Source organism: Mugil cephalus, chromosome 9 (genome assembly GCF_022458985.1).
Source record: "Mugil cephalus isolate CIBA_MC_2020 chromosome 9, CIBA_Mcephalus_1.1, whole genome shotgun sequence".
NCBI lineage: Eukaryota > Metazoa > Chordata > Actinopteri > Mugiliformes > Mugilidae > Mugil > Mugil cephalus.
This window is the reverse complement of record NC_061778.1, coordinates 15,625,137-15,648,349: the sequence shown is the minus strand read 5'-3', so window position 1 is coordinate 15,648,349 and position 23,213 is coordinate 15,625,137. Positions and strand designations below refer to the sequence as shown.

At 42.1% G+C, this 23,213-nt stretch overlaps 3 protein-coding genes across 8 annotated transcripts in view; 1 reads left to right on the top strand and 2 right to left on the bottom strand.

The window, feature by feature from the left end:
• The window catches only part of myo18ab (myosin XVIIIAb), a 93,991-nt gene extending 89,672 nt beyond the window's left edge, over positions 1-4,319 (bottom strand). For 2 of the 6 annotated variants that reach the window (XM_047594788.1, XM_047594791.1), the window contains exons 1-2: positions 4,185-4,319; positions 985-2,085 (exon numbers count right to left, since the gene is read on the bottom strand). In XM_047594788.1, the coding sequence (XP_047450744.1) occupies positions 985-2,004 (1,020 nt within the window). In that variant the 5' untranslated portion in view covers positions 2,005-2,085; positions 4,185-4,319. Of the gene's footprint in view, positions 1-984; positions 2,086-3,876; positions 4,056-4,093 lie in introns of those variants that run through there. The other 4 variants (XM_047594790.1, XM_047594796.1, XM_047594789.1 and 1 more) reach the window with 4 other exon arrangements.
• Positions 4,320-7,291: 2,972 nt separating this feature from the next.
• On the top strand, positions 7,292-12,769 carry LOC125014018 (phospholipid scramblase 1-like). The gene is made up of 2 exons (XM_047595022.1): positions 7,292-7,438; positions 11,655-12,769. Exon 2 carries the CDS (start codon positions 11,736-11,738, stop codon positions 12,426-12,428), a length of 693 nt encoding a protein of 230 aa, XP_047450978.1. The 5' UTR covers positions 7,292-7,438; positions 11,655-11,735; the 3' UTR covers positions 12,429-12,769.
• Positions 12,770-14,352: 1,583 nt separating this feature from the next.
• LOC125014016 (galectin-9-like) lies at positions 14,353-20,470 on the bottom strand. The gene is made up of 8 exons (XM_047595021.1): positions 20,306-20,470; positions 18,445-18,533; positions 17,457-17,661; positions 17,001-17,120; positions 16,709-16,840; positions 16,068-16,156; positions 14,995-15,151; positions 14,353-14,881 (listed from the first exon to the last, which is right to left on the bottom strand). The coding sequence occupies exons 1-8, from the start codon at positions 20,333-20,335 to the stop codon at positions 14,735-14,737; spliced, it is 969 nt and encodes a 322-aa protein (XP_047450977.1). The 5' UTR covers positions 20,336-20,470; the 3' UTR covers positions 14,353-14,734.
• Positions 20,471-23,213: the final 2,743 nt, after the last annotated feature.

Genomic DNA, 23,213 nt, shown 5'->3' with positions numbered 1-23,213 from the left:
TCCGCTTCTGGCTTGGAAATCGGCCAATTAGTCAAAGCAAAGTCACATTAGTCTTTAAAAACGCACCATTTAGGCAAAAAGTTGGTCAACGCTGGTCTTTTAATTTGTTAAGTCGTTAGACTTTTTTTTTTTTTCAAATGAGTAAAGAAAAGCCGGGAAACAACTTTCATAGTCTCCACAGATTTTGAAAAGACACTGACAGACTGTGTGACGACAGAAAGACCGAGGGTCACACCCTTGACAGCTGCGTGTGATCACAGATGTTACACGATTCTTAAACCGACTACAGCAAAACGATCGCATCAAGCTCTCACACATACAGGACATATAAAGGGCGCTCCTGCTCCCGCCGCAACGCGATTAATCTCCCTTTGTTTCTGTGGTCCAGGTTCGCTTCGTCGCCACCGTCCTGCTCTCGTATTGATATTCCGGCTAGTTCCCGTCTTCTTCCGGCACCGTGTCCAATCTTCTGTTCACTGGCTGTTGGCAACATGTGTTTGCACTTGGGTCGGTAATCAGTTCATACTACCCGATTGAGCCCAGATTTGGCCCAAAAAACACAAACATGTTTGACTGAGTGCGACTGAGGTCAGGCCGGGTCTTTTCCATTCACACACTAACAGATTTTTGCAGCCAAATGCCCGTCCCCACACTGTCCCCAACAAGCGCAGGGTGAAACCTGGCAAAGAGTCTTTAGGTGGAGCTTTGGAAGGACACATTCAGACATACAGCAAGCATCAATGTCCCATCATGCTGAGACACTTCTATACTGCATGTGTTCAGACAGCACACAGTTGGAAACCTGCTGAATGTACGCTAGAGAAAGATTTAATCATTGAATTTGCTCCTTGGTGCAACCCACACAAGGGTCTTCTTGATCTTTCTTTTTTTCCATTGAAAAAACCTTAGGTCGAAAGGCAGTTAACCAAGATAAGAACAGAGAGTGAACTTTATCTGCGCGCTGAAAACGGATAAGCTACTTACACGTCCGGCCTCCCTGCGTAGCCCCTCTGTGTTCCTCAGCCAGCAGCGGCTCAGCTCGCTCAGCTCCAGGATCGGCTGCACCTTCAGCCTCACCACGTCCCCCGACTGGCGGATCATCTCCACGATCTCGTCCCTGGTCTTGTTCTCCACGTTCCGCCCGTTAATCTCCACGAGCCGGTCCCCCGGCACCAGCCCCAGCGCCAGGTCCTTGGTGCCGGCGCCAGGCTCGGCGAAGTGGACCACGCGCCTGTACACTCCTCCGTCGGGGCTGCGGTCCAGCATCGTGGTGCGACGCAGAGAGAACCCAAAGTCGCCCGTGTTCCGGCGCTGCAGCTCCAGCTCGCGCGTTTCGGGCGCGCTCGGCGCGACCAGGGCCGGGAGCTGGAGCTCCGCGGGGAAGGTCTTGTCGACCACTTCGGGGATGCAGACCTTCTTGGCGGCCGGCGCGTCGGACTGCTGCTTGAGGCTCTGTTTGCGCAGCACGTTGAAAACCTTGCTCTCCACCTGCGGGGATGGAGCGGCAGAGTTTTGCCCCGAGGGAGTCGAGCCCTCGGAGGGACTCTCCTCTTTGCTCCTCTGGGAAAAGGAGAAGCGCTTCATCATCTGACCCACCTGCGACGAGTTCTGCTTGGCGATCGAGCCAAAGTGGGCCACGCGGTCGCGCACCGAGCTGCGGTGGCCGTCCTGCCCTCCGCCGCCCTCTCCCTTCAGGTCGTCGGTGGAGCTGGCGGCGCTCAGCTGGTCGTCCAGGACCACGCTGCTTCTGTTGCTCAGGCCGTCCGACTCGATGTCGGTGAGGGTGAGCTCGCTGCTGCTGGCCACTTTGATCGGGATGGGGTTGGAGATTTCCAGTTTGTTCTTGGACTCGCGCTTCGCCTCCCTCTTCAAGTTGAAGAAGCCGCGGCGCATGCTCATCTCCTCCAGGCTGCGCAGCTCCGCCGGAGACATCCTCTCCTTTTTATCCTTCTTCTCCTTCCTGCTCCCTTCCCTCTCCTTGTCCTTTTTCATCAGGTTAAACATGGCGACGGGCTATGCGACTCTACTCAACGGCGTCGGAGACGTCACCAGGTGCGTCTGTCGTGACCAACAAGTAGAAATCCCCTGGAGAAGGACAAAGGAGGGACAAACGATGTCAATATAAATGTAAATGAAAATTATTTTCATGTGAAACTCGGAAACGTTGCCAAAAATCAGCAAATAATAACTGTATTCATGTTACTTAATATGACGACATACAAGACGCAAGCTTAGTAGCTGATGTCAAATAAAAAGTCATTTCAAAATGATCTTGTCTGTGAACATTCTCAGTCATCCAGGTGTGTTACGAGGGCAGAAATAAGGGAAAAAACAAAAGCATCACTATTTGTAGCACATTTTGTTTACATTTTGTTGTTTAGTTGCCACACTGGTAATTTCATTCTTGTATTGTGTTGCACATGTCAGAATTGACAACAAACTTGACTTGACTCGTTCTGCACCTGAATCAAGGGCTTTAATAAATAGCTCCAAGTGCCAGGCAATTTAGACACAAACCTTTTGGCATCTCGCGAGGAAGCTGAAAATGAAAATAACTTTCACTATTCAGCGTGACAATGATTGAATGAATGCACAGATCCAAATCATCAGAAGAACGGCTTGAGCAACAAAAGATTAATGTTTTGGAACGAGACAACCAATGAGACGGAAAGCCTAGGGAAAATCTACGAGGGGACCTGAGGAGGGGCAAAAAAAAGTGCTGTTTTATCTGAGATGTATAGTGCAGTTTTTGCATGTCCACTGTACGTCATGACATTGAGGGTGTCCTGTGGTGTCTGGCAACAGGATGTTGTTAATGGGGGTCTTTGGTTCCTACGGGTTAAGAGGAGGGGAGCCTCTATGGGTCAGGCTTGTTCCAGCGCATCCCACAGATACTTGATCTTTTTGGGATCTAGTGAATTTGGAGGCCAGGTCAACACCTTCTGCTGTTTTTTTTTTTTCCTAAACCGTTTTTGTGTGTGTGTGTGTGCCTGTCTCAGGCTGCATCCTCCTGGGGATGGCTGATGTCGTCAAGGAGTGTCATCGCTATTGGGCGGAGATGTCAGCTCTGATCTAGGCGGGTGGAACATGTCTGAATAACATCCACAGGAATGTCAGGTCCAAAAGTTTCTCGGCCGAACGGTGGATCGTCTCAAGATCTAATTTTCCTGTCGGTGGTTTTAATGTTTTTGCTGATCGATGTGTAGAACAGCTGCCACTGGAGAAATTACAATTAAAATGTCTTTTATTTGCGAAATGTTAGCAGCTACAGAAATGGATTATTATGCATTATGCAACAAAAACAATCAGTACTTATTATTTTCCCGATTAATTATTTAGTTGGCTTACACCTAATTAATAACAACACATGAAGCAAGTCACTGAGACTTCCATCCTTTATCTGCACAATGCTGTCAAAGTCTGAAACAGCACCAAGTGACCCTGGAAAGCTAGTTAGTGGTGGCGGGGAATAAAAATAATAGTCCATGAGTTTTTGTTCCTTATAGGAAGATAACTGGGAGATGTTTTCCTAAGGAGCCACTCATTAACTCGTTTTTTCTAACTATTGGCACATGCATGGTTATTACAGAGCTGCTGTTTCAACAGGATCCAGGCTGGCTGGGAAGCCAAAGGTCTCCTTAAGTCCTCTTCTGTTCGTCTACTTGGCTGCTGAGGTTAATGCGACACCAATATTGTACATTTACGCACACAAAGGCGCGTTTGTCAGCCGCACTCCGCAGTCAAAGGGGACGAAAAGCATGACAGGGCTAAACTAGGGTGTAGCTTTTCGGCTACACCGGGCTAGCTGAGCGCCGCTGTTTGGTCTGTGGGCGAAACGTTACCTAATAACAAATATGATTTTTTATTTTTTTTTACCCCGCTCCAAATGGTAAAACTCCAAAATAACGCAAGCCCCTCGCGGTGATTCATTATGCCTTTTCCCCAACTTTGCAGTGAGCCGCCCGCCTAGCTAACGAGGCTAATTTGCTCATGTTTCAGCCTTTAGTTCTTTGCCCTCCTTTCTGCTCAGGCTGGGAACAACACCGCTCGGATCCCTGCGAGGAAAAAAAAAAAGCGCTCCGATCAGCCTCACCTCCTGTCTGCTTCAACGCTGCTGCCTTCAGAATAAAACGGGTCCTGTCACATGTGAGCGCCTGGGTTAGTACGGGGGCAGATATACTCACGGTTTTTTCCAGAGCACCGCTGGTGTTGATGGGAGCAGCTCGGCTGGTGGGAAAACGAAGCCTCAGCCTGGCTTCTCCTCTCAGCTAGGCTAGCGCTGGCTGTTGTGGTAGATCAGATCAGATGGCTGCTTCCAGTGCATCAGAGCAGCTGCGTAAAGGCGGTGATCCAGTGACCCCTGCTGGGCATATAGCGGAGGTACAGCCCGGGCTCTGCCCCACTAGGACGGCTCCATGTGTTGAAAATGCATGTGGGTGTGAAGCATAGACAGGATAAAGATTTATACAGGTATTTATGCAGTCTGTGGTGGAGTTATGAAAGAGTTATGTGTCTCAATCTGTAAGTGCTAAGATGCATGATTTGTTAGTTGGATATGTGAGGTGACAGAATCGTTGTGCTGATTTTATGGGTATATGAGTACATGGCACATGTTACATGTGTTTGTTTTTGTTTTGTGATATGATGCGCTGTATTCTGAGGGCTGTACGGACTGTGGAAACTATTTTCCTATGAAGGAAAACTAAAACATCTGTCTATCTAATATTTTGGAGCTGAAATCTAATTAAGTTAGTGGAGCAAAATATACTTTTTTTTTGTCCAAATTTCCAATTGAGCTACTGTGACCAAGTAGTTTCTCTTTTGGATTAATAAAGTTTATCTAAGTCTAAATGAGAAAAATAAATAAATAAATCAACTGATAACACTTTCGACCAGGGGTGCCGAATTTGTTTTAATTCAGGAGCCACATACAAACCAATCTGACTTGGAGTGGGCTGGACCAGTAAGATAATAAATAAATAAATAAATAAATAAATAAATACCAACTCCAAATGTTTCCCTTTGTTTTAGTGCACAAAAGTGCTTTTACAAGATGTTTTATGAACAACCTGATTTTTTTTTTCTTTTTCAGCACAATGCTGCCATCTGCTCTTTAATCCTGGGTCTCAGTGTTGATGTTATTTGACCAATTCTGACTAAAAAGTTAGGAATAGCAGTTATATTGAAACAATGCAGTTAATGTCTGCTATTATATAATATTTCCCAGATAGATTCATGTCAAACTACGTACTTTTGTCATTCATCTGATATGGATGTTGACAAAAAAAATGTAAATTGCAGTCTTTCTTTAGAAAATGAGGACTTCTTTGCCCAAGGTGCAGAAACTCTCAGGGTGCGAGGGATAGATCAAATTCTGAAGACCCAAATAATGGGGACAGCTGCTGAATAAAGAAAATGCGATTCCAAATAATTATTTTCCTCCGTATGACCGTATGGTGCATACCCACTATTTGCTGATAGATATAATTCAATTGGCCTTGAGTCTGACATGTGTGCCACAGGGTTAGACCCAACTTTTCTGTTAGAAAGATAAGTATTCCTGCTGTCTGCACAAGAGTGATATTGGTAAGTACAATACAAAAATAAATAAATAAGGAAACAAATAAAATAGAGTGTGGTTTGTTGCCACATCCATAATGATTATTATCTTTTGGTTTGTTGATGGTGTTTCTTTTGCACATTCATGCTATGTATACCCACATTTAACTTGTTATTTATCATTGTATATTCATTCTGAGAGAGAACAATTCTGGTTCTTCAATCGCTCACATTTAATAGCAAGTGAAATTACAGTCCAGATTGTAAGTATGTTCTCCTCTCCATCAGGGAGAACACAGGACTTCAGACAATGACGTAGTGACGGCTCTGGGGGTCCAGGTATGGTCTATAAACAATGACAGCTCCAAATGAGTACCTTTGTTTTAGTGCAAATAACATTATATATATTATAACATCTTTTAAGAAAAAGTGCAATTAGTTCCAGGTCTCAGTGTCGTGTTATGTCCACGATGCTTCCAAAACCAATGTGAAGCCTAGAAATATCAGTTTTTCCATTTACTGGAGTCCGTGTCTTAAATGTAATATTTGCACATTGCAGGGTTAGACCCTCTTCCGGGCTGCATGTTTGACAGCTGTGTGCTAAAGGAAACTGGTCCTCCACCCTGTGGAAACACATGAACTTAGATGATTTACAAATAAATCACCACTCATCTATTTTGTCACCTTTATTCTTGAACAAATTAACATGCTAAACTGAGTGTTTAGGTAAAATCCAACAAACATCAATGGAAAATGGGGCTAGAAACACAATGGAGTAAGAGTCCTGACTCACGGTTTTCCAGAGCACCGCTGGTGTTGATGGGAGCAGCTCGGCTGGTGGCAAAACGAAGCCTCAGTCTGGCTTCTCCTCTCAGCTAGGCCAGCGCTGGCTGCTGTGGTAGATCAGATCACATACCAGTGCATCAGAGCAGCTGCGTAAAGGCAGTGAATCAGTGACCCCTGCTGGGCATATAGGGGAGGTACAGCCCGGGCATATCCATAAATATTTTTCATTTTAGAGTTATTCATTTTATATCATAACAGCTGCACAATGGCAAAATAACTCTTTTTACTCATGAAAACGGGAAAAATAGTAACGCAGGGTGATTTGGATAAGTGACTTTAATCTGGTTTGGAAATAGTAACGCGTTAGATTACTCCTTACTGAAAAAAAGTGGCATCACTAGTCATCATTACTTAATGGCAGCTTTTTTCCCTAGAAAGCACAACTTCCCAAAGGGTTAAACTATATGGTTAATCATATTGCTATATACACCTGTATACGCGTGTATACATGTGAATATGTCATCTGTACTGTGTCTTCATACTCCGCACTCCTGGGTGGGCTACACTTTACACTTTATTTGAAAGGCTGGAAATGTATGCACAAATTGTTGGGTTTTTCCGCCTGCTGCACCAGATGGAGCATGAAATGGCTATAGGCCTGCAAGGGAATACATAATACAAAACACTACATGTAACACCATTAATACACGTCCATAAACTATCTGCAAAACGATTTAAAAAGCATTGATTCGGAGAACGAATCAGTTGAACGGATCATTTTAATGAACTGATTCTGCTGATTCAGCATAGTCAAAAGAACTGCGGTTCCCATCACTAGTACAGTTCGTCGCTTCCTGCTAGCGTCTGCATTCATGTGAGAGCTCCAACTTCGGTTACTACGTCCTTGGACAAAAAGATTTGTCAATCATTCCATTCAGGAAACGATTCCAGACGTAAATAGATCAGCCTGATTGCTGAAACAACCATAGATATACCCAGACAAGACTGACTGTAGGGGGGACGTCAGGTACCTCAAGCATGGACATCTTTGTACACTGCCACCAGAGGCAGCTGTGCATATAAACCAACAAAGGTTCTGTATACTCCGCAATTTTTGAATGATTTACTGTATTTTTGAACCGCAAAATGCAGATTGCCTTTGCATCCATTAGCAACACCGGATTAATACAAAATCACCTCAGCAAATATTAAGATAGACAGGTGGTATTTTATAGTTTTTGCCAATAATTTTCATGCTTGTCTCATTAAAATGTCCACTTTTTCAAAAACTCTCCATACTTGTTGCTGCAAAATGCACTAGAGCCACCAAAACTCTTCGGTTTTGAACTTAAGGTTGATTGTTTTGATGAGTGTCCAAAGGTCTGGGGAAATAAGCCACCGCTAAAAAGCAGTTTGTGTGAACAGAGAGAACAGTAGAGAAGAGAAGGTGTTCATTGTTCAAAAAAACTCCAGTCACACAAATTGTGCAGCAAACTGTTACAGTACTTCACCTAGATTAGATTAGATTAGATTAGATTAGATTAGATTAGATTAGATTAGATTAGATTAGATTAGATTAGATTAGATTAGATTAGATTAGGACAGTGTGCCAGTTAATGTCTTTTACAAAGAGACAGGCAATGTAGAGAGAGCAGGTTCAAATTGTAAAAGCCAAGTTTACAATACCTACTCCTCTGATTAAAAGTGACAGGTACACAAATGGTTGGATGTCGATAAAATATATATGTTCTGAAGAAATCTGAACAATATCAAGAGATTGACAGTGTGTCGATGGAATAATAAAGTTGGGAGACATTGGGGGACGTTGTCAGGACATTGTGGCTGGTCTTTGCATTTCTATGATATTTTTGTGCAAATTTATGATTCTTGTTATTATTGCAATAATCCAACACAATGACAAATACTGTCCAAAACTCGGTCCAGATTTCTTCTACTGTGCTGAGGTTGTTGTGTCTGTGTTACTGGACGTCTGCCACGAGAGAGCTGGAGGAGGACTGTCCATATCAGCTGTGAGATAGCGGGTGGTATTTGTGTGAGTTTGAAGTGGTTCAGGGCGTTGAGACTGTCTGTCATCCCTCGTTCCTGAACTACAGGTTGGGCGACAGAACCTGCACGTTTTAATCACTTAAAAAAAAAGGAAATAAATCTTGGCTTAAAAATCTATAAGTGTCAAGATTTAAATACTTTATTCTCATTTGCATAGTTTAGAATTGTTTTCCTGTACGTTTTTTTTACAGTCCACACAGCAGCGTGGATGCAGCAGTCTGCTGCCGAAGGAGCTTCTTACGTCCCGTACAGTGTGATGCAGTGGGTGAGAGGGGTTGTCCATGGTTGTCAGTGGTAAATAACTGCCAAACACTTTCTTGTTGAACAATTGAGAAAAATAACTTTTTTTTTTCTGCACTTGACCCATCCGTTCGTTCACACAGTAGTGTACACTTGGAGTCATAGGCTGCCACTGCTACACTGCTACAGTGCTACTGCTTCTGCTATGGGGATTGTTATAACCTGGCTCGAGAGGCATAACATAAATCTAGGAGACACATGGCGGAGTTACAAAAATGGTCTATTTCATTGAAAGGAAAGCAAAAAGACAACAGGTGAGACATGGTAAGCTTCTGCAACTGAAAAGTGGCCTCTTCAACACGGCCCTTTCTTCAGTCTTCTCAGGTGTGGCTGGTTAAGGTGATTGAACACAAGCCAAAGACACTTGGACAGATGGAGGTATAGAGGGGCGTAACAGTATCCAGTGACCACAAATGGTTGAACATAAGAGAGACAGAAAATGCACATTATTTTATGTTTGTTACTATCAATGGTAAGGATATTATGTTGGAACAGTGTCAAACAGTGTTGAAAGACGGGTTAAAAATTCAGTGCAGGTGTTTGCACTCAGAAACTCCTGCAATGGAGCTTCAGACAGAGGCCTTGTATAACTTCACATTTTGTTGAAGAAACCTGACGAATAGTGTCTCACAGAATTTAAAAAAGAAGAAAAAAAAAATACAGTAAAACACTGAAAGCCACCTTTTCTCCCAGTTCACCTCAGTTCACATCTGTGGCCCTCTGTTCTGCTGCCTGGCTCTGTTGTGCTAGTTAATTAAACCCCTGTTAAACATTAACTCCTTGCTCTGTGTGACTCAAGTCATGTGCACAGTTAAAACCTGCAATCTTGCAAATGTAAATGATTATTGTTTTGACCGTGAGGCATGAAGAAGGCTCGTTTTTGTTGCTTTTGGAAAGAACTCTTTTAGTCCCAAAGAAATGCACTGGCATAGCTGAATCATGATATCCGACTGGTTATGCTATTAGTGACGTTTCCTTCTCTCCTTCTCCATTTCCTCCCCACCCCGCCTGTCTTCTACACCTGGAGCTGTATGTTTCTGATCGGCAGAGCTCCATTCTACTCATCTGTGGTCCTGGACTCAACATCCTGGCCGGTCTTCATACCTCATAGTTATCCATTCCTATCTGAATGCCTAATCTCTGACCTCTGACATTGATACATTATATCAGCTACTTCACTTTTTATTGGACTGTTGTTGTCACTGACCGCTTCATGCCCCTATGCTCTTGTTTATCCCTATGACAGCAACATTATGAGCTCTCTGTATAGTCATAAACAGTTTAAACTGTATTTTGAGAGCCAAGTCTATCCATTTTTTCATTGATTCAGGCATGTATTCAGCCAAGTTAACCAGCAACAGTTTGCTTAAGATGGGAGCAGGATTAGTAATATGGGGAAAAAGGTGACAAGAACAAATCTGTTTAATCTATGGTATCCCAAGGAAGCATTTTTGTAAAGATATATCTATGTTGCAATGATAAGGGTTTGATTTGAGCCATGAATAGCTGGCTCGCATCCGGCTCTAGCAAGATCTCGTGGGGGACAGACTCAAAAAAGAACAAAAGGATAAGTCTTTCCAGGAAGAACACACCTACAGTCAATCAACGTGGCACAATGTACAGTACGTCACTGGAGAGAATAACATATATAAATGTCACAATGAATAAATGTCAGTGTGGAGGAACGCAAGGTCATTTGGAAACAATTTAATCAAGTCATTAAAAAAATGTCAGGGAGCTCCTACAAGATTATAATGTGGGCTAGGTTACCTGGTTATTCAATAATAATAATTAACAAAAAAACATCATACTGTATATTGTGATACACAAGAATAATGTAACTGTAAATAGAATGAAAATAAATGAAGACATTAAAAAAGACGGTGTCAGATTTCAGTGAGGGAGACTAGCAAGAGATCACACAGAACAAAAGGGATAACGTGACTCCAGCTCTAAAACACATCCCGTTGCCAAGGAGTGTACGAGCACTAACAACACATATCACATGTCACACACATACACATCACGGTGCTTTGAAGAAATCAACATACCCACATATGGTAGGTGTCTATTCTTATCAATGTCCTTCTGTGATAAACAGTGTGTAAAGGGTAGTGAAAAGATTAACACTGTGTGGTAGTATATAAATATATGAATTTGTCTAAGAAGTGTATAGTCTGTTCTGAATACTGCACGCTATACATGTCAGGGACTCATTTTAGATGGAATGAGCCTTTGTAACGCTGGATAATATTTTGCCAGATAAACCCACATTGTGTCATTAATTTAGTACAAAAAGCACTGCGCTTTGAAGCCTTCAGTATTTGATCTTTGCAAATGTATGAAAAGATGACAAGACGACAAGAAATAGTCTGTACATGTACTACCCCTAAAGCTGTTATAAGGAGACGGAAGATTTTATATGGGATGACAGTTACTCTCAGTCGGATCTGAAAATCATTTCCTCTTTTTGTTCCTAATATTTCTTGGAATACGGGTTGTTTCCTAACTCGGGTATCTAACTCTGGGGGAAGATTGAGAAAGTGTGCTACCTAAAGTGTCGATAAAACTGCATTTCTTTAACATTAGTAACCTCCAGACAGTGCCAGAATTGAGGGCAGCTAGAGCAGGCAGGATGTGAACCTGTGAAACCTCCAAATATATTTCCTGGAAGGGAAGAATAGCAAATGGTAAATTATCGCAGTCTCTCCTGTAGATATTTATCGCAGTCTACAGAAAAATGTGATGTGTCAGTGTTTCTATAAGTAGGCAGCTAACTTTGCAGATATACCTACCAGCTGACTACCAATGACAGGTATGGTGGCCCAACTAAAATCTTTTTTTTTTATTAGTTGTTTAAGAGAGAAATTTTTATATTTAAAGACACAATGTACTCTGTTACAATATCATGAAAGTACCAGCGTACTATATTTTCTTTGCAGGCACATCCAAGTCATATTTATCCAGCTCCGGCCAGCCATGGAGAGACTCATCCTCCACCATACACACTGCCCCCGACACCAATGCCGATGCCCATCTCTGGGCAGCCGTCAAACTACCCACTTGGACTGGAATACCTGGCTCACATTGACCAGGTCCTGATCCACCAGAAAGTCGACTTGGCCGAAATGATCATCGGCTGGGAGACAAACAACGCCTACACTGTAAAGAATAACATGGGCCAGCAGGTGTTTACGGCTGTAGAGGAAAACGACATCTTCACCATGCAGGCGTGTGGCCCAGCGCGACCGTTCACCATTCACCTCTACGACAACATGAGGCGAGAAGTCTTGACCCTGATTCGCCCTCTGAAGTGCTCCTCCTGCTGTTTTCCGTGTTGCCTCCAGGAGCTGGAGGTGCAGAGCCCTCCCGGGAACCCCATAGGCTTCGTCGAGCAAACCTGGCACCCTTTTCTCCCCAAGTTCACCATCCTGAACGAGGCGAGGTCCCACCAGCTGACCATCAAGGGGCCATGCTGCACCTGCAGGTGCATGTCTGACGTGGTCTTCGAGGTGAGGTCGCCAGACGAGTCGGCGGCTGTGGGTCAGATCAGTAAGCAGTGGGGGGGGTTCATGCAGGAAGGCTTCTCAGACGGAGACAATTTCGGGGTCTCGTTTCCGATGGACCTGGATGTGAAGACGAAGGCTGTGATGGTGGGAGCTTGCTTCCTCATTGATTTCATGTTTTTTGAGACTAAACCGCAACACGATTCATAAAAAAAATAAAAATCAGATATAAGGTAGAAGGAGATGTGCCGATTTTCTTCAGGCACACAAACAGAAGGATGACAAAATGACTGACTACACATCGTTATATTGTCACTTGTGTGGGTTGTTGGGGAAGTTATAAAGCACTATAATTAGTAGTAGTAGTAGTAACAATAAGTTGTGTAATGACTAAAGCTATTGATACAGTTTAACTTGTTGCAACTAAGACATTTTGGTAACACTTTCTATGAAGGTTGTATTTATAATACCCTATGAAGGCACTTAGATCTGTTAATAATAGTGCCATATTCTTGTCAGTTTACTTAGTGCTGACAAATAGCACTTATGATATTACATAGCTGTTTATAACTGTGTGCTGTAGGGAGATGTATACATTATTATAACTTTGTTACATATACTTTTAGCTACAGATATAAAGGATTATTGTAGAAGTCAAAACTCATTATGCATCACTATACACATTTAGCAAAGCAAAGTAGTTATGATGCATCATAAAACTAACAAGTGACTAGGCAGATATTGACATATTTATAGTGCATTATTCAGATTAAAATTATAATCATTCATAACCAGTTGTCATAATGCATCATGAAGTTGGTTATGACGACTTGTGAATATGTATAGATGGAAATAATGACCATTATAATGCTTTATAGACCTTATAAAACATTATGAGTGCATTCATTGGGCATTATAAATACAACCTTCATAGAAAGTGTTGCCAAAATGTTTTATGGAATTTTTCCAAAAAGAATATAACAACACCATTTTAATCCGTGCAGCATAAATGAAAGAAAGACTAAAAGAAAAAAAGTGAACCAGGTTCTTATTATTATACTTGCAACCATACAATATTTTGTTGTCAGACATATTTCTCTGGTAGTATTAGTGCATTACAAGGCATATACTGATTATGTTTATAACCTACTGTTACATGATCCACCCTCAGGTAGTCTTGAGAAGTAAAGCTTGTTTAACTCGTGGTAGCCGGTCTTTTTCCTTAACCCCCTGAGACCCTGTGTCCTCATATGAGGACGTTCTGGGAAGTTTTAGGTTTGTGGCAGCTTATTCTGCTTTTTATCCTCATAACTAGACACTAGTTGGTGTAAAAACATGACAGCGTTCATTTCAGTGGATTCATTTTACAGGCGATCACGTAACAACAGTGGACGAGGTACAAAACCTCATAAATAGTTTGTTTATGCTTATTAACTTTTCTAGTTCAATACGACACACTGATTCTCTCAATAGTAAGAAGCTATAATTTTGCTAATTAGCGAACACTTGTTTGAGGACGTTGGGACTTCATTATTTGCAATTCTGCTTTTCCACAGCAATGTTCAGCCATGAAAATCAACAGCTTTGTATTTTGTGACATGTTGGTGACTTTATTATAACATTGAGTGAAATACATGAGAACGTGCATGAGAACATAATTTCTCAAAGGCGGTGCTTAGTTTTTATAGTTCTTAGATCCTATTAATCCCAAATAAAGAGAAATTGAGAAATTAAAGATGTATAGCAAATAACAGCTCAGGTCTCAGGATGCTAAGCCCAAGTACAAGAAACGCATGAGAAAAGGCAAGAACCATGGGTCTCTATCGGTCTCATCCTTTCAGCAGTAGCTTGATTTTTAAGACTTGTGTTCTGATGCTCTTGATGTGTACAATAGTGTTTTTTTGTTTGTTTGTTTTTTGAGGTGTTGTTTCTCTTGGGTTTATTTCTGCTTTTACGGATTAGAGGGAAGACACCAGATCCCACCACCCTTTGTAGGTTCATCTGAGCGACTTTCCTTTCCTCTATTTTTGTCTGAACCATCAGTTTTAATACTTGCAGTTCTGAGGTTAAAAAAAGAAAGGAATCGTCGCGCTGGCTTGACTCGTTTTTGGGAGAGGAAATCATTTGTCCACACTTGCTGTTGCACTTGTGTTTAATTACAATATTTCACAAAGTATTCATGATTACACAGTGAGGAGTCAGCTGAACAGTTTACAATTCCAGCTTCGGACAGTTTTACTTTGTAACCAGACTTCCATCTGATGTTGACTGTATTCTCGGTAAATACTGCACAGTAAGACTGCTGCCTTCAACGAAACCGAACTTTTAAAAGCAGTATAAAAAAAGGGAATGGCATTATCTGCAGCACAAATAAGCAGCGGTTTAATGAACCCTGACGAGTACATGATCAAAGCAACTGGCAATTAGTGAAATGCATTAACTGTGTCCTACGGTGGTTGTGGCAATGGAAACCACCTGACACATAGAGGACATGAGCAGCCACGGGTCCTGGATCTCTACACAACCACAGTAGACAGAGTGACATCACCCTCAATCTCCAGGGAGGTAATGTTCTGGAGGGGAGTGATGCGGTGCTTGTAGTTGTGAGCCTGCATCCCATTGACCACAATTCTGAAGGAGTGGTTCTCACAGCAGATGGTCAGCTGAAAGAAATGAAGGTTGTTACGCATTAATCATTAATTGAACATCTTTTATGCAAATCTCCATCCACATTCATTCATTCATTCATTCATTCAAGCGTTCGAGACAAGCATACCGTGAAAGGCTGCCCCTGGCGGAAGGGCATGCCTCCACCGCGCTCCTCGCCGCCCCACTGCTCCCACTGCTTGGTGTTTCGGACTACGCAGTTCTCGTTGAAACGTGGATTGTAATGAAAAGCAACTCCCGACTGATAAGAGAGATTCACGTGGAACCTGAGAGGGAACAGAGCACGTCAGAGACTCTTGGTTGGATTTCTTAAAAAGAAACGTAACTGCGCGCATTTTACAAACGAGGTAACTTTTAGTTGTCATTTCGCCAGTGAGAAAAGTCGTACGCTGATCAGCCACAACACTATGGACAGGACTAGTAAATGCCACTGACAATTCACTTTTCTGCTGGGAAACACAGAAACGGTTCAGCTTCCAAATTCACTAGATCCCAAACTGATCACATGTGTGTGGGATGAACTGGAACAAATCTGATTAGCTGTATGTCTCCTGTGTGACAGCTCGTTGATACATAAGTGTTGATACATAAATAAACATTCTTCCAGTAATATGGAGATAGTGGCACTGTGTTTTAGCAATGAAATTTGCATTAGTAACTAGTGACATTACATGGACGCAAACATGATATAAATAATTCATCCTGACTATAAAGCTCACCCCTGCACATCGATTTCTAACACAGTGGTCCAAATTTGTACACATTATTGTCACATTAGCCCACTGCATTGAGAATTATTGTTGTTGTATTGTTAATTATTGTTACTGTGCATCTACTGAGCGCATATATAGACCATCATCAAGATACAGTACAACTTCTATCCTACATAGTGTATCCCATACAACGCTCAGTGGTGTCAAACTGCAACTGCCATCAGAGGGAAGTTCATCAGTGTGAAGTTACCAGAGGTTGCCTACATTAAGAAGACTGCTATTAACAGTCACTTTCACTTCTCATTCTCATGTACAGTATGCCTGCAAGACTGTGATCTCTCTTGCTTCATCCGCGCTGAATGACTCATTTCCTCATCATTCTACCCTACAATAAACTGTGTGAGGGGTAAAGTTACGTCTGAAACGGTCCCAAAGTGAAATCAACAGACAGCTGTTAATGAAGTCCCACCTTGTGGCGTTAGGGAATGGAGTTCCTTGGATTGTGATGGTCCTTCCAGGTTTGAGTCCACCACTGATGACAGCCCTGTACGGTACAGCCTTCACAGAGGAGGAACAGGTATTATATACAAGACATCCATGCATGAGCCAACGCTTTTCTAATCAAGGAGTTTTATTTTATATTCAGACCAAGTTAATATTCAACTCAAGAGAAGATGTGTATGAACTGAACTGCATAAAGATATGCCTGATTGTTTTTCCCAACTGTAAAATACATGGAAATGATTTCTGAATTTTTTGACCCAGTTTTGCAGTTTCTGTAAACTGGCATTGCCCTTTACATAGTGAGTTAATGTTGTTATTGTACACTAAATATTAACACAATTTATTTTGAATCTGTATCTCGGTGGGCTAACATGCCAACCTAGATTACTGGCATACTTGGCATACAAATTTTCCAATTAAATATTTCCTACTATTCTGTTTATCTGCATTAGTTTGTGGTTTGGAGACTCGTGTCTCAAAACCGGGACAACTGAAACCAAAGCCGGTGGACGGATAGAAAGAGCAACTTGAATTTAACTGAAACAATAAGGCTGGAATAGCGGCCGTAGCAGCTACAACTGTAACTCCACTCTGTTTCATACTCACAGGCGCTGCAGGCGGAAACCCGGGCTGTGGCATGAATCCAGGCTGAGCGGGAAATCCCGCGTAAGGGGGAAAGGCAGCCTGGGTGGGATAGGCCATTTGTGCGGGGAACCCAGGCTGTGCAGGAAATACCGCCTGTGCGGGGAAAGAAATAAAACAACGAACTTTATGAAGCACTTTAACCTCATCCCCTCATTTGTAACACATGCAGTGCATGAAACACAACTAAGTTTAATTTTTTAATTTCTTTTTTTTTTTTTTTTTTTTTTTTTCGGACAGCTGGCGGTATCCTCACCGTGGGGTTCTGGAAGCTAATGGAGGAAATTTGTACTTTCCCGCCCACACAGATGGTGTCCACCTGTTGAAATGGGAGGCGATGTCTAAAGTCCATGAAGTGGCAGCCGTTGACGTTGATCTGGAGAGAACAATATGTTATTATTCTTGTGTGTTTTGAGCACAGAAAGAGTTTTGCACATTATATAATAATGTTGCAACATGGTCATCGTTCCAAAACTGGGAGCGTTTAAACCAAGAGATGGTTTATATAATGTATACACAGCAATGTCTCTCACACAGTCATGCAACAAATCCAGCAGAGCCATGTTGCAATTGTCTTTGGAAAGGAACTTATCATCATATACACGTTAACTTTGTTTTAGGTAGGTGTGAAAGGACCTAGAGGTTAATAGTTACATTTACATTTCCCAGTGTTACTGTCACCAAACTGAAAAGACTGAGCAGAAAAATAGACCTGGTAGGAATCGCGAGTGACAGTGATGAGCAGGGTGAAGCTGGAGCCAGCCGGGAATGGAGAGGTGTACTTCCTCTCTTCAGGCCCCCAGTTGCCATGCTGGAAGGCGTTGGTGACCACATAAGCCTGACCGTCATAGCGTGGGTTAACGTGGAGAGCGATGTCCGCACCATTAATGGAACCACACTGTAAATTCACGTGGAACCTAAAGACCAACAGGAGTCATTATTTCATGATGTGCTCGTTAATTTCTTTAATAATAAGTGTGTAAAACTGTGTGTTAAGGATCCACATCATATCTTTGCCCGCTCCTTTGATTTCATATTGGCTAAAAACATGTTCTGCGTGAGCTCAGTCACTTTGAGGCCTGACCAAAAAATTCACATGCGTTTCATGGTTGAATCCAAGTGGAGGAACAATGCTTCGATGACTTCCTCTAACTCTAACTTCATAGCTTCTGTGTGTTGTGCTTTAAACGGCACAATTGTGATTTTACTGAAGCGCTGCTCTAGCATCCTGCAAATCATGACGTGTTTTGCTGTGCTACTTCTTCTCAGACGATGCGGATGGGTAATGGCACACGGAACTGAGATAATTAGCAAAGGAAGTACGGCCTTCAACTTGCTGAGTTTGGAACTTCTGCTAAGAAAACAACAGACATACGAGCTTCAGAAAATGTTACATAATCCACAGCCTCTGTGAAGGTTGGGGAGTTTATGGTGTGAACCAGTTTCTAGAGAAGTTGCATGGAAGTGTGTGAGGCTACAACTCTGGGTTGACATGGATGTCATCTACCCTTGACAGGCCATCTACAAACCTATGGAATCTGTCTACTTTGGATATGACCTAGACAGCCAGCAATGAAATGACAACATGCAGCTAAATATATCATGCATCACTGGTCACATTAGGGAGGCCTCCAGAGAAATGGTTTGGAATGGACAAATTGGTTTTGTACAGTCACGACATATACAGCAGGCACTCTGACCTGTCGGCTCCAGGCAGGACTTGTCCGCTGACGGTGATAGACTTCCCCTCAAACAGGCCACCGTGGATCGACCCAGTGAAGGGGACATTCTGAGGAAGGACAGAGCAGATCGGTTAAGCGGGATTCTGCTGCGGTTCTGTGCATGGTCGCGTCCCTCACATCCCAGCTGTTTATGTGTTAGTATCACTGTCATGCTTTAAGCCCATTAGCTAGCCTGGCCTGCTTCTTGAAACGTTCAACTTTAAAAACATCCTCAAATTCAGTTAGTAAGAGAAAGTCAGAGACACTGGTTCCCCCCAGATGAGATTTCCTACTGCTCTTACAGTAACAAAAATGACTCAAAAAAATCCAGACAGTAGACGAAACTGTATTATTATTCTACTCTGGTATTTGCATATTCAGGGAAACGTGCCAATATTACATATCTGTGGGACCAATGACAGACAATGAGTCATGCACACAAGAGAATGAAAAGTCTTGAGAAAGTTTAAGTCCTGACCTGAAGCCAATGGAAATGTTGCGAAAGGACCTGATGCAAGCTGTTCATGTCAGGACCCCCACCCCCCAACCCCCCACCACCACCAACATATCAGAAGTGAAATGATTCTGTATTGACGCATGTATTAAAGTCCCTCTCAGCTGCTGTGGATTACTGCTTAGTCATATTTGATGCATCCCTCAAATCACATCAGTGAAAGTGTGGCCAACATCAACAAACATAATCTCAACCTGTTTAGTTTGCATGAAAGACGCCAAGGAGCAGAGCTGGTCTGTAGCGTATTGTTTGGATTGGACCTCCTCTGTCGTTGTCTTTTCCTGATTTCCTGCTGACTAGACACGGAAAGGTCTGCTCGCTTCCTGTTAACTTGTTTTGTCCTTGCTTTTTTTTTTATTTTTTTTTATTCAAATACAGGGAAGGGAAGAGAGATCTGGCCACCAATGATGCATGTCAGTGCCAGACATGAGCAGGGCTTTACTTCCAGTGTTTTGTTTTTCTCAGACAATTTGCATTCCACACCACAGTCATATTCCATCAGGGCTGCAGTACCTTTTTTTTTCTTTTTTTGAACCTTAACAGACATTAAGGAAGCCATTTTCTAAACTCCCCATATAAAAAGAGCTACTCTGCCTATTATTAACTGGTTTAATGGTCATATTTTATGAAAGAAAGAGCAGTGAATTGCTTAATAATTGATCCAATGTGCATTAACACAGTGAGTGTTTTGCAGGGGACCGCAAGCAGCTACTTCACCTTTTGTTTTATCATGATGAAAAAAAATATGGCGCTGGAAGTAACTGTTAGTTGTGTGCATTGAGCATTAATAGAGAATGGTATAGAGAACAAAGTTGGCTTGTTTTTGTCAGTGGACAGTTACATTGCATAGCAGGTTTGTACTTGAGAGAGACTGGTGTGCAGCTTCAGAGAGAAGAAGCTCACAAGTGTCAGTGTAGTAAAAAAACAAAACAACATGTCTCTACATTAAAAAATAAATAAATAAATAAAAATACTACCACAAGGTGCATATCAGTGAGCAGATGTTTCTATAAAGAGCCAAATAAGGTAATTGCCCCTTAGTGTGCCATAAAGGGGTGGATGGATGAATTTATTTAAATTTTTTATTTTTTTTTTATGGCACACGTAAAAGGCACAAAACTATGCGCTCCTCGGCTAAAAACATAATGAATCCGCGAGGGAAGTTTAACTCGTGCCAATTTCTAAACGTTCGGCTGAAACTTCCGCATTCGTCCAAGTAACGGGGCTGAGGTGCGTAACTATCGAGAGCCCTCAGTGCACTGTCCTAGAAAGCCTGCACGCATCCGACTTTCTCCTATAATAAATAAATAAATAAATAATACTTACTGGATTGTAAAAGGGGGCCTGAAAAGCCATTGTCCGAAACAGGAGCAGTGCACCCTTACAGAGTTGCAGGTTAAATGCGCTCGACTTCAAAATGGGGGACTTTAATAGGCGATAAGTTTCGATTTCACTTAAGGAGGCGGTATTTAGACCAGCCGTACGTGTCGATGCAAACTCAGATTAACCGTAACGGTTCATATGTGACTCCTGTAAAATGTAAATGTAAGTAAATGTGTGGATAACGTTTCAGTGTGGACCAACTGCGAGATATATGTGGTTTCTGCTTGAGTTATTGTGATGTCGCAAGAAGAGAGAAGAAGGATTGTTATTGTGAGAGAGGGCTTTGTTTCCCATTCCCATTTATATTGTACTCCAAGGGGGCGGGCTTTTAACCGTATACGGTGTGGTTTTCCAAGGAAGAAAGATGGATTATCTGGAAGAAAGAAATGTCAATGATGCGCCGAAAACAAAGCGTTCCAGCAAGACAGACGGAGCTGTGCAGATCAGCGCGGTATAAGAAAGGGTCCTGGATCTACATAGAGCTTCTCTGCCTATTATTATCCGGAATGACACATGCCTTCTGTTCACGCCAACGCACATACATTCATACAAATGGGGGGTGGGAGGTTCAGTGTGGGGGCTCAAGGATACGTGGCATGTTCCGGGAATCGATCCGCTGACCATTTCGGCTCGTGGACAAACCCACTGAGTAAGACCAGGAGCTCAAAACCATCAGTGTTAAAAGGATGCGTAAAAATAGTCTGCATGATAAAGATATTTAATAATTTAAACAAACTGGTGCCATAATTCAGAGATGAACATGTGGAATCTTTAACATCTATTACTTAAAAAGGTGGAAATAAAAATAGTACGCTACAGGGCCGTCAAATGCTGCACAACCAGACTTAAGAACAGCTTCTACTCCACAGCCGTACACAAGCCTAATTCCCACCCAAAACTGACTGTAACATATTTTAAAGGACCTCAATACTTTTATAGCCACTTTTGTCTTGTTGTCTTTTATTACTTATGATTCCATGCCGCGCTGGTAACCTTGCAATGTACGTGTGTGTTTTAATGTGTACTGTGCTTACAAGGGATAAGCTATCTCGTTGTATGGTGGCGTGCAGCGACAATAAAACTATTCTATTCTATTCTATTCAAACAAAACTGAAAAAGGCACAGAGCTCGGTTATGAGTAACAAATATCCAGCCTCAAGCAAGTTTCAAGAATGTGAAAGTTACATTCAGAATAACCTTAGGACCGGAGGGTTAAAGATTTTCACACTTAAAAGAGAGGGAAACATTTTAAATGCACAGAGAACCTACTACAAGATGACGAGGACGCTTTTACACCTTCCAAATGTCTAGGCCGACTATGTGATGATGACTTTCTGAGGCCACAGCAGAGTGTCACAAGGAAGTCATCTGAGGCTGACTTCTAGAAAGTGAAAGGTTATTTATTTAAGATCGGACTGTCATCACAAATGGCTACTCTTTACTCTGCGATGATGCTTGTACATATACAGTTTGGAGCGGCAGTAGCTCAGGAGGTAGAGCAAGGAGGTAGAGGAGGTCGCCCGATAAGGTTGTCTGTACGTTTACCACCACCAGCGTGACCGTGTGTGCGGATGAATAATACATACAATTGTAAGTGCTTTCTACATCTAAAAATGGAGAAGAGCAATGCATTATTGTTTATTATTATTACTGTCAGGATGACATACAGTGTAAAAAAAGGTGTAATATAACATAATTTTACTGTATATTTAAAAAAAAAAAAAAAATTTTGAATGCAGAGTGAATGGTTGTAGCTGTTCTGTTGTGGGAAAGTGAAGGACTTTTATCCCTGTCATTACTCCTTCGCCATAGAAAAACACAGCAGAGGGACAAAGGAGCTCCGTGACTGGGCACAGCACAAGTATAATAATAATAATTGCATTTCATTTATAAGCACCTTTCAGGACCTCATGGTCACTTTACAATGAATTCAACTGAAGATGAAATACAGCAGAATAAACATGAAAACAGTCATATATAGAGATCGTCAATAAACAGGTAGGCAATAATATATAGAGAACGCTGACTCAAAACTGTCATTTTTTTGGGGGGGCGATGGGGTTAATGGTGAGGCAGTTAATGTTCCGGATGTGGAGAGGAAGGGAGTTTCAGAGGTGCACGGGGGACTGAGAGATGGACTGATGGGGACTATGACCACTGTCTTGGTGGTTGCACCAAATGAAACGTTTAAGGCCTGTGAATCTGATAAATATCGAAGTAACATCACCAGTCTACTACTGGAAGCGTAAATCCAAATCCTTACCACACTTAATATTTCTTATATTATATTTAGATATTGCAGGTGTTTAATAGTGTAATGTTACTATTCATACTATTCAGATCTCTAAGAACTCTCAAATATGTTGATGCACATTATGACAGCAGCAATAATCAAATGAGGATTTAATGCACAACTGTTGGCGTTATTTGCTATTTGTTATATGATCACATTCAGTTAGACTGTTATGTCAGTGTGTGAAATCTAGTTGAGAGAATAATAAACAGCGCTCGGACATGTGGAAAGTACCTCAGGAAGAGGTTGATGTGTTAGTTTCAGCCACATTTGCAGCCACGAGGGCTGACAGTGCCAGTTGGGATGCATATCATGTCTTCTGCTCTTCTACTTAGACCTGGCTTTCACCAACTAAGCAATCCAGTAGTCTATGAAGGCCACGGCGTTTCCTGGACAGCACTTAAACGGACATTACGACACATTATCGTGGTCAGATTGGGCAACGGTTCGGAGGAAAGGAAACTCTGGAGTCAAGTTCCACTTTTGAATAAAATGAGTGTAGAGTTCGCTGTTAGACTTTAAAAGTGTATGAAGTTTTTGTGATATTAGAGGATCTAA

Coding starts and splice junctions, on each gene's coding strand:
- LOC125014018 (XM_047595022.1), top strand. CDS start 11,736: ATGCCGATGCCCATCTCTGGGCAGCCGTCAAACTACCCACTTGGACTG.
- LOC125014016 (XM_047595021.1), bottom strand. CDS start 20,335: ATGGCTTTTCAGGCCCCCTTTTACAATCCA. Junction 17,662..18,444: donor GTCCTGCCTGGAGCCGACAG/GTCAGAGTGCCT, acceptor GTTGGTCTTTAG/GTTCCACGTGAATTTACAGT. Junction 16,157..16,708: donor GGTTTCCGCCTGCAGCGCCT/GTGAGTATGAAA, acceptor TCCTCTGTGAAG/GCTGTACCGTACAGGGCTGT.